General features: G+C 41.1%; 1 protein-coding gene across 2 annotated transcripts in view; it reads right to left on the bottom strand.

The window, feature by feature from the left end:
- Window positions 1–2,927: 2,927 nt before the first annotated feature.
- Window positions 2,928–11,755, bottom strand: part of slc15a2 (solute carrier family 15 member 2) — a 31,737-nt gene continuing 22,909 nt past the window's right edge. For both annotated transcript variants that reach the window (XM_083777493.1, XM_083777494.1), the window contains 8 exons: window positions 9,768–9,896; window positions 9,063–9,230; window positions 8,855–8,901; window positions 8,235–8,345; window positions 7,383–7,494; window positions 6,152–6,295; window positions 5,489–5,593; window positions 2,928–3,159 (listed from right to left, as the gene is read on the bottom strand). In XM_083777493.1, the coding sequence (XP_083633619.1) occupies window positions 2,929–3,159; window positions 5,489–5,593; window positions 6,152–6,295; window positions 7,383–7,494; window positions 8,235–8,345; window positions 8,855–8,901; window positions 9,063–9,230; window positions 9,768–9,896 (1,047 nt within the window). In that variant the 3' untranslated portion in view covers window position 2,928. The remainder of the gene's footprint in view (window positions 3,160–5,488; window positions 5,594–6,151; window positions 6,296–7,382; window positions 7,495–8,234; window positions 8,346–8,854; window positions 8,902–9,062; window positions 9,231–9,767; window positions 9,897–11,755) is intronic.

The following is an 11,755-nucleotide window of genomic DNA, read 5'->3' as shown; positions in this document are numbered from 1 at the left end:
TGTTTTTTCTACGTTGGTCGTCATGGATCTTTGAGAAGGGAATGCAGTGGATAAAGCCTGAGTTATTAGTTTGTTGTTCATCGTTCTCTCCTCTTCATAGTTCTCTCCCATTTAGACCTGACGACGATTCTACAAATGTCTTCTAAATCATGACAGTTTTCTGAAAAACCTCATGTTTCTATGTCAGTGGTTGGGCAAGGACCCCCAAAAATATACGTAATAGGCCGCCGACCCCCATCGGAAAATATGTTGTTCCAGGACCCCCCCAGAAGCAAAGATTTGAGTTAAAAATGTTCGCTCTGAAAGGATATATATATTCAAAGATTTGAGGCACATTTTCACGAAGAAAAAAAAATAGCAGACCTACAAGCTCGTAGCGCGCCACTCGCTGGCGCGCTATGAGCTTGTAGATCTGCTATTTTTCAATAGCTAAATTATAACAATGTTTAAAACACCAAAAGGGGTTAACAATGTCTTTACATGGACTTGTGGGGGGGGGTTACTCACCGAGCTATGACAAACTTCTGAGGCCTGATGCTTGCATGCCCTAATATGAAAATAATTATCTTGGCAGGGAAGAGTCGTCAAATATGAATTCAAAAAAGAAAATAATATGCATCATGTACTAAATGGCAAAAGGAAAATACATTTTATTTCATACTTTCAACAGTACAAAAATGTCTCCCAGAATTAGTAAATAATTATACTTTTCCTTTCTTATCAAGTATTGTGGGTCCCATAATTGGCACATTTATGTAAACTGAACCAGTTTATCAATTAATACAGCTTCTATGTAGCTTAAAGGAGAATTCCATGCTAGAATGCTTTTTTATCTTTCTTACCTTTCTTTGTAGTTGTTACGTCCCCACCAAAGAGGTCCAGGTGTTTTTTTGTGCAAAAACTCCTTATTGGCTATTTTCCCTACCATAAGCCCTCAATGAATTGCATTGCATTGAATGGGAATTGAATGGGGCTATGGGGTGTTATGCTAGTTCGCTTATTTCCATCGAAAGAAGTAGTAAAGTGTGCCGCTTGGGATATTATTTACATTATGAAGAGAGGATATATACAAAGAAATTATAATTTTGAGCGATGGAAATAAGCGAATTGGCATGGGGTGGCATTACACCATTTGTATTTATATACCATCAAAAATATTGTTGAAGGAACAATGTAAAATGTTACAGGCAAAGAATTAGTGGCTGGTCATGTCTCTAAGCTAATCAATTACATGTGATAATTTATATATATATATATATATATATATATATATATTATATATATAATTTTTTTTCTTTCAAACATTTCCACATAGTTTTTTCAGCCCAAAAGCAGTTCATTTTATTCAACTGCCAGTCGGTCAACACTAGGGATGGAGCTAGTTAATGTTTATTGATAACGATCACCTTGCTTATCGAGCATTTTCTATTGTTTTGTGGAAAGACAGGAGACAAATTCAGAACAGAACCAGTATCTTTCACTAGGGCCTTCAAATACAGTACTGTTTTTTGAGCTCCCTACGGATTGACCTTTTTACCAATAAAATAATATTAAAGGAACTGTTAACTGGTTAATATGTGTAGAGACAGACTTTAAAAGCGTAATGTTGTTTCTCGGTTGGCAAGTATCAATACACTTTTAGACATGTTTGTGCCAGCGTGGGCGATTATGTTGAACACGACGTCTTGGGCCGTCTATGCTCGATAACAGGCTTGATAAGCCCAGAGCTTATTGATAACGGATACTCGATAAGCTTGTTTTCTGATTTTTCCGGGTATCGAGCTCCATCCCTAGTCACCACCACCACACATTTCATCTCAGTTCAGCCCACTGACTATTCATTCCATGGGCCATATAATAAATACGTAAACCTGGTAACTTGTGACTCGTCCAAGTAGGCCAATTGCATATTAAGACTAGCCTGGCGCAACCAGACTTCATCTGCCTGCACTGCATGTTGCCCCCACGCAGGGCAGCGCAGTGCTATATTAGATTAGTATCGCAGCGTGAGGCTATAAACCCATTTAGACCAGAGGACAATTCTACAAATGCCTTTTTTCAGTTTTCTGAAAAACACTGTTTCTATGTCAGTGGTGTGATCAACCTTTTTCACGTCAAGGACCCCCAGCATTATCTGTATTTGGCCGCGGACCACCAGCAGCTTAGCTTCTTTATTTTTTCTCCTTTTATTTTTATTTTTTTACAAAAATACCGTCATATACCAGATAATTATACCCCAGGGAAATGTCAGGAAGGTGTGAAAAAATAGATACTGTCCAAGCCTATATGGAAGCAAATCGGAACATAAGCTAAAAATGTATAGAAGAAATACAAAATATGTACATTAATACATAACATCTGTACATTACTGTCATTCTACAGAGATACGGTACTTATTCCTTCATCGCCTACTTGTGTATTCTTAGTGCTATCTTCTTGACCAGTGTTAGTAAAAGTCTGTGTTTTACTCATGCTGAAAATAGCAGACCGACAAGCTCAACTAACCCATCTGAGTCTTAAGCCCTATAGTATATAACCACACCAAAGGGTCACCATGCAACTCCTTGGGTCCAAACGGTTGCAAGGAGTTGACGCTAAAACCGTCTCGACCCTTTGGTGTGGTTTGGGCCATTGAATTCCATGCGTTGAACGACGCGCGTTAACGTGCAACAAGACATATCACACCGCAGGGACCCTTTGGTGTGGTTAGGGCTTTAGGCTAAACTTGGGCTTAAAAGGTCTCAGAAGTAAAACACTCATATAGAGAAATATCAACTGGCTCATCTTAAAAATTCACACAAACAAAAGTCATTTAAAAACAAAACAAATATTTCTTTTAAAAACAGATGGCTGCCTACTACTAGTAAACAACAGCGCTCGTCGTGTCACTCGCGAACGATTCAAAAGCCGAACCTACGGATGTGGTGTTTACATTTTGGTGCTGCGCTCTATTCTGTTCAGATGTAGGTCGTCGTCCGTTTGTTTGTTCGGTTTGTGGAAGTCCTCGTCGTCGTCGTCGTCTTTCGCCGTTAACTCCAGGTTGTTGTCCTTGAAGAGCTCGGCCTCATCGGGGTCAACGTATTTGTAGAAGTAGGCCATGATGGAGAAGATGATGCACACGGCCACCAGGAGTAGGGCAAACAACAAGAACTCCACCCACTGTGCCGACAAAGAGACATATGACTGTGATGTAGGGCATTCACTTCTAGTCATTTTTACTAGTTGCCTAGTTTATAGTCGACTAGTTGTTTAACTACCTGTAATTCTTTTTTTTCTTTTGGAAATATATATTTGTACATTCAAAAACTGTGTACATTGGTGACTATAATCTACCTGATCTTGAGGCCTACAAAATCGAGGAACAAATAAAATAAATAAAAAATCTTATCAACTAGTCTACTAGTAGCCTACCAACAAGGTCGACTAGTGGATTTACTAGTCGACTAGTTGCTTAATGCCCTACTGTGATGGGTCTCATATAAATAGTCGGGGATTCTCATCAGAAGAATATAGTCCAATCTGGGAATACATTTCTTTACCGATACATTTCTTTATCAATGTGTTTGTAAAGGTGTCTAGCAGTATTGTTTTTGTCAACTAGAACTATGACGAGAAATCCGTCGACTACCTTTTTTCACTGAGCTAAGCAACTAAGCTATGATGACTAAAACTATGACTAAATATACTGTCGATTTTGTCAACAAATAAAAACTAGACTCATTTTACACTTGGTTGCATGCTGAAAATAGCAGATCTACAAGCTCACTGCGACACATTGTGAGCTTGTAGATCTGCTATTTTCAGCAAGTGTAATTACGACGGCATCAAGGCCCACCAATTAAAATGTAGTCGACCAAATCAACTGTAGATTTAGTCGACTAAAATCGTATGATATTTAGTCGACTAAAACTAAAATGTGACTCAAATTAAAATTTGATGTGTCAAACTATAGGGGGATTTCATCATAATTCTGTATCCATTCCAAGCATTTGTTTTGCACGGAAAAAAACACTCCTTGTGCTAAAAACGAACATAACCACATTTTGGGCAAGTGGCTATGGCCCAAGGAGTGTCCTTTCGTGCAAAACTAATGCTTGGAATGGATTCAGCCTTATATTGGTTGTTAATGGTACCCCAACTTTCAGCAGCTGTCACAAATTCTCCCAGGGAAACTGAATTTAAATCTTTGTGAGATGTGTTACTATATTACACCTTTACAAAACACATTGCTAAAGAAATGTATTGGTAAGAAATGTATTCCCAGATTGTATTAATATCCCCTGACTAAAAGAGATGTAGTATACAGTATGAGAATAGAAAACAGACTACAACGCCTGACTGAACACAATATACAGTATATTATTCACTATTCTGAGCCCTTATGAATCAGTTGTGAGAAAAGTTGTACCCGTGTTCTTAAATATCAAGAACACTTGTCCAAACTGGAAATACCATTATACCGTTTATTGCTGAGACTTATGTTAATAAGTGCTGTAGTAATCAATCAATCTTAGTTTTGTTGCCATCTGGTGGACTATTGAAGGATTGAAGAACAATCTATGGTGAGACCTTGTAAAGCAAAGGAAGAGGAATTTGCTTGTGATTGTACAAATGCCTTCTAAATCAGTGGTTCTCCAACCTTTTTCGTGCCAACCTAACACAATCGGCGCCGGGATTTCGGGGTGCCGCACAGATATGGCAGCTTTTACTCTGAAAGTAATGTCGCTTGCTTACCTCGCTATGATTACGATAAATTCGCTCGATAATCCCTCACGTTTATTTTTTTAAACGAGAGGCATGTTGAAGAGCTTAGTATATCCATCTGGTCAAAACCACGGAGAGCGCCCTAGATTAGGAGATACGAGCCTTTCTTTCTGAGCGGTAAACAGGGAAGTGAACGGCAGCGCACAATGCACGAACAGCAAGGAGTATGGTGCAGAACGAGAGGCCAACCCCCCCCAAAAAACAACAAAAAAATCGTTTGATATCAATGAAATGCGCTAGGTACACGTCCTCGCAATCCATCGGTTGGATTAGCTAGGACGGCTCCACACGTCCTAGGGTTAAGGAGCCCTAAAATGTATTTGGTGAAAACAAGCCATATTCAACTGCCGATAACTAAAGAACAAAAGATTGAGGGCACAGTGTTTCTTCTCCGGACAATGAGGGGGGGAGACCCACGTCCTCCCCCTCCCCCTCCCCCCAGACATTCACTGTTTGCATCATCAACGAACAAAAAATACATTCTGTGGGTCTCGGCAGATTAGCAACAACAATGGAAGTGACGGATGAATTAATTAATTACTGGCAGACTGCCAGTAATTATTTAATTAATTCTGCCAGTGGCAGAAAAAAAAAATGTAAACGTGACGATGACCTTGTATATGTGCTACTTTTGAGAACCACTGTTCTAAACCACCGTTATAACTCCTGGTGTCTACTGAAAAAACTTATGTTGGACGTGCACACGCACACGACAAGGACATACCTGATCCAGGCCCGCCCCTTCTGCCACGATGAGCACTATGATGTTCCCGAAGGCCACCGTGAGCAGCCAGCCGGCCTGCAGCACTGACTTCATGTTAGCCGGAGCCTAGAGAGAGAAGGGAGGAGAGACAACGTTAGGGTCAGCCTAGAGAGAGAGACCAGGGAGGAGAGACAACGTTAGGGTCAGTCTAGAGAGAGAGACCAGGGAGGAGAGACAACGTTAGGGTCAGCCTAGAGAGAGAGACCAGGGAGGAGAGACAACGTTAGGGTCAGTCTAGAGAGACCAGGGAGGAGAGACAACGTTAGGGTCAGTCTAGAGAGACCAGGGAGGAGAGACAACGTTAGGGTCAGTCTAGAGAGACCAGAGAGGAGAGACAACGTTAGGGTCAGTCTAGAGAGAGAGACCAGGGAGGAGAGACAACGTTAGGGTCATTGGGAGCAGTGTTGTTTTCGATGACTAAAACTATGACGAAAAATGTTCGTCGACTATCTTTTTTCACTGACGAAACTGATGACTAAAACTAAGACTAAATATATCGACAATTTCGTCAGCAAATAGAAGTTAGGGAGGGACTGGTGGACAAGAGATCCAGTTTAATGCTAGGCCTTTGCATATGCCTGTAAAGGTCGTATTATATATTATATGTAATATTATAGGGCTGACCTGTGAGTAGGAGAACTCCAGGCCTGTGATGGAGAACATGACCTCTCCGGCTGTCATCAGCACATACTGGGGAATCTGCCACGCAATGTGCACGTCGTTGGCCTTCACGTCCTCCATCTTGTGGGCCTCCACCTTACCCGATTTCTGGAAGACAAAGATGGCCATAACAACACATGAGGGAGCCTCTGATGGGACGCTTTGTTTTACAGCGCCGGCTTCTACTAGTAGGGCGGGGTTATATAACCTCACAAAAACTATGCCTAAACCTAACCTTAACCCATTTCGACCTGAGGTCGATTTAAAAAAAAATCTTCTAAGTTCTCAGTTTTCTGAAAAACCTATGTTTCTATGTCAGTGGTGCTCAACCCCAGACGCCCAGAATGATCTGTATTTGGCTGCAGACCCCCCCCCCCCCCCCCCATCTGAAGATAGGTTGTTCCAGGGATCTCCCAGAAGCTAATATTTGAGTTCAAATCGTTCGCTCCGAGAGAATATATTCAAAGATTTGCATCCCATTTTCACGATTTTTCTAAAATAGCAGACCTACAAGCTCGTAGCGCGGCACTCAGTGCCGTGCTTGTAGATCTGCTATTTTTCAATAGATAATGTATAACATAATGCTTAAAACTTAACCCCAACCCTATCCTATGCTGTAAAACAAGCACCCCCTCAGCGACCATCGACTCCCAGGCTCCGCCAAAGACAGTCTCCCAACACATCATGAGGTATTCTTTCTATTGACCATGCCGTCAGCGTCAACCAGTGTTGCTTTTGTCGACTAATACTATAAGACAACGAAATGTTCGTCGAAAACCTTTTTTCACTGACAAACTAGATGGAAACTAGTAAATGAAAACTAAAACTAAGCCTAAATATCTTGACAATTTTGACAACAAATAAAAACTACACTAAAATGTTAAGAAGGGACTAGTGGACAAGATATATAAATAAAATAATCATTTTACACTTGGCTGCATGCTGAAAATAGCCGATCTACAAGCTCACGACGCGCTGTGAATTACGACGGCATCAAGGCCCACCAAAATACATTTTAGTCGACTAAATAAACTGTAGATTTAGTCTACTACAATCTTGGGACGAAAACCAACTATTCAAGAGACTAGGACCAAGATCAATATTTGCTGTCAAAATCAACACTGCCGTCAACAGGAAGATAATGGTCTGATCACATGAATAATCTTTGAATATCTCTCCACACTCAGTATCCTACCTCCAACAGAATGACAGAGTAGGAGGCTCCAAAGTCTAGAAGGCCGAGGTCAAGAAGAAGGTTGCAATCGCTAGGTCCCATGTCGGATGGACACAATTTGACATCTGGATACCTACAATACCAGAGGCAACAATGGTGATTGATTGATTGAAAATGTATTGATTGATTATTAAAAAAAATTCACAGTATGTAGATGGGTACATTTCCAACGAAAGCACAGGTCAATACAAAAACTGTTACTAGTCTGGACACACCATGATTAAAACCCATTTTAACCTGACGTAAAAATAAAAATAAATCTTCTGGAAGAATATATTTATATTCAAACAAACAACTGAATTAATTGTTTGGAGTGGCTTCGGTATGTAACTATTATCTGATGAAGAAAAACAATCAATCAATCAACCAATAATCAAATGTCATTGTGGGGGAAATAGTATCCCAAGTCAAGTTCTAGTACAAGATTAAATCACATAGTCAATAGTGTACGATAATTTAGATATTAGGCCCATACAGTAGCTTATATCGGTTATGTTTTAATATAGTCAACATGAAACTTCTCTGATAAGGGAAATAATTTTATGATCTTGTCAAGTTTGATCTGAATGACTTGGGTCACCCTGAGGTGCCCTACTGTACGTCAATAATGCAGTGTACTACACACACACACACACACACACACACACACACACACACAGTGAATACTGTGCAAACTCTCCCAGAATATAAATTAAAGATGTAAAAAGATTATTATCTCAATTATTTTGCCGTCAGTATAGTAGCGCTGTGTATACCGTACCGACTACTCCAGTCCTACTCACGTCACGTGTTCCACAGTTCTACTGTACTTACGTGTTCCTCGCCACGGTCCGGTTGTTATAGGAGACACTATAGTTGGCACCCACTTCGAACGTCTCCACTCCAACCGTTAGGGTTACTGCCCTGGGCTGTGTGTTGATGAACCTGTTTAAAACAGCCACAGTGATATTGATTGTATTGATACTGTTGACTTGGGCTTAAGCCTACAGTATATGTGTCATTCAAGAAGAGCCTGCTCTTAACTATCAAGCTCTAAATATTACATTCAGGGACGTGCACACATCAAAGAGGGCTTCAAGCCCCTGCCCTTTTACCCAGTCTGTAAAACAACTGCCCTTTCCAGACCATGAATGCAGCATTTACTATGGTTCATGCCATGCCGGAAGGCAGCATTCAGCATTTTTTTCTCTCCGAAGTCTCCTGAACTTGAACACAGCATTTTGCGTTGAACACATTTATTTAGAAATCCAGGTCGTTACACACCGCATCTCCAGTAGCTAAAGACTGCTGCGTTGCGCCCCGAAAATAGCTGATCTACAAGCTCTCAACGCGTCGCGAGCTTGCAGATCTGCTATTTTTGTCCAAAAGTGCCCTTTTTTCAGCCCCTGCCTCTCCAACACTCTCTGCACGCCCCTGAATACATTATACTGTACCTCAAATGTGGGTCGCCATTGGAACTTTTCATTGTAAGGTCTGTCACCTGCATTGTCGATAAAAAAAACAAGAAAAACGATCACTCAACATTGACAAAATATAAACTGGTGGTGTGTATTCAGTGTGTGTCGAATTATCAATCTTCAAGCACGTTTTAAACCCCAGATATATAAATGTGACTCTGTACATTAGGAAAGCTAAACTCACAAGTTTACACGCGATTCCGGTGTCTCTGGGAAATAAGATGAGAGTGTGGGCTTCCTGCGACGTGAAGGTCTGAGTGCACGTTTCACCGACGCCTGGGGCGAAGCTCATCTCCATGTTCACCACCTTGGAGGGTTGCCCTAATTGAAGCCTTACATATTCAGGAGGGTCCTGGCAGGACACAAGAGAGGCCTCGCACGGTTAATGATCAGCTACACGTGGGTTTTCAACAGGTGGTCCGTGGAGGTATTGCATGTGGTCCCACTGACCATTCATTTAGTAATGTAGGATTTGTTTTAAATGTTCTTTCCACTAGTTGAGAAACCGTGAACAGAATGACCTGGTGACCTATGATGAGTCCACCTGCTGTCCATCTGCTGGCCAATGGAGAGCGACGTTGCTACGTGGCGGCCATATTACAGAGGGGCAGCATAACATTGTGTCTATAGGGTGCATGTACTTTTTAAATAACCATAACTTGCTTAATTTTCAACCGATTTTCAAACGGTTTGGTTTGTTATAAACGTCAGTGACGTCTGCATACTTATATGCTCTTATAAAAGTAAGCAGATAAGCAGTCCATAGCCACGTTGATAACGTTTGTATTAAACCAACCCGTTTCAGCTGTGGTAATTTTAACGTGCATTGGCCATGCCTGTAATAGTGCCAAACGGCAAAGAACTAGTTTTTCCCTTCCTCCATATTTACCTCAAGGTATTTGATTGGCTGTGTAAACAGGTGACCGTTCTCTGGGATCTTTAGAGAGATGTCCCTCTCTACCAGGTTATAGACCTGCAGGAGACACTCCCCCGGAGGCGCAGGCTCCACCACCGTTTGCTGGAAGACAGGAATGGAGGAGAGCACTGGATATAAGCCGTTTGTGATTGTGTGCATGTTGCACATGTGTCGGAATTCAATTAGTTTATCAGATACTTTTTATTTACCACTTTAAAGATGGAGTGCCGTGATTCCCCCCCCCCCCCCCCCTAAAACATGATCATCAGGTATTATGATTATACTAGGAGGAAGATTTCTTTCAAAAGTGTACAGTGTACACAAATTACACCAGTTAATTAAGTATACATGGTTTTCACCTTAGTAAGCCACCTGAACTTAAGCCTTGCCCACAGCTGTTGTTGTATGATAATGTGGGAGGGGTTAGGGACGGGTTATGGTGTCACTAAAATGGTGTTATTTCCATTGGGCCTTTTGACTCGAAGGCTTTCAGCTTTCAGGAAGAAACCAAAAATACACAGGGAAGACATTATTTGAATATTATAACCACCCCTGGGGGTCTATTAGAGTAACGTTAACTCCATAGACACAAACAAAACAGAGTACAAAAATCACGGCACTCCATCTTTAAGCCCCATTTTGCCCTTCAAAAATCTGCATTGTGAACCCTATCTTTTCCCCAAACCATTGAACATGATTGAAAGATTAGTTTTATTACATTTGTTGCGGTAACTATGGAACTAGTTAATTTTTCCCAACTTGGTAATGCCGTTACAGTTACTGTCATTTAAATGGCAGTTAATTACTTAACATTAATTACTCGACAACTTGAGAGCAGTGGCGTTTCCAGGAATTACATTTTGGGCAGGCAAGATGTGTTAATTGTCGTCGTCCCGCACACAATCAGTAGCACTAAAGGTTTTCAAAGAGATATACCTGCCAGACAGTAGGATACAAAGGCTGAAAGGCACGCATTTGCATGAATGGGTGATTGAGGGCCGCGCTATACGCGCAACGGCCAATCCGCTGTCCACTAAGTCCACTAGTTCTCAGGTGTTGTTTTTGTCCTCAGTGTATGAATTTTGGCCAGGCAGAAAATGGATTTGGACAGACGGACGCCTGTCCTCGCCTTATTGTAGATACGCCTCTGCTTCAGATGATTCAAGGTTTATTATGATCAGACTTGTACTCTCACATAGAGTGACACATCTGTGACCTCCCCCTCCCCCCCTCATGCTCGCGGCAGCTGCAGACAACGGGACTCGTCTCGGTACCCACGCAGCTGGGCCCAAGGTTAAGGTCAGCTCCCGTTAAGTGGCAAAGGAGCAGTTGAGTACCATGACTTATGCCAATCAATGCAGCCAAATAGCATTGGCCATGCCTCCATGTCTTAACGGTTTCAGGACATTCATTTTCATTTATTTTTCTTTTAGGTTTTATGACCTTTGATGTAATGCGGGAACGCCTACTGAGTTGCAAACAATTACTTTCTGACCTTGACAGCCCATACATCCAAACAGAATCTGATTGCATTAAATTATGTTAAACGACATTAAACTCACTTTGCCACTCGATTTGCCATTCACTTTATGCATGCACATACCCTCTATTACACCCAACAACCTGAACTTTGAACATTCAGTGGATTTTCTGTGGTTTTCTCTCTGTCTTTCAGCTTAAATGAAAAACGATATGATATATGGGATTTGCTGGCTCTTACATCACACTCCACAGGAAAATCTGAGCACAATCTACTGAATGTTATAAGCTCAGGTTTTTTGGGTGCCATTGAGCTCAGAAAACCAAAATAAATAAATAAGAAAAATTACAAAAATTATGTCACAATCCCTTTAAGTTAAAGGACAACTTTAGTTTTTTTCAACCAAGGTTCATGTTTTAGGTTGTTATTAGAAAAAGTAATAGATGAGTGTTGATTATTTTTCATTCGCTGCTATCTTCCG

This window comes from Protomyctophum parallelum, assembly GCF_964188405.1.
Source record: "Protomyctophum parallelum genome assembly, chromosome: 11".
Classification (NCBI taxonomy): Eukaryota; Metazoa; Chordata; class Actinopteri; order Myctophiformes; family Myctophidae; genus Protomyctophum; species Protomyctophum parallelum.
The sequence above is the reverse complement of the archived record's forward strand: the minus strand, read 5'-3'. Positions and strand labels throughout refer to the sequence as shown.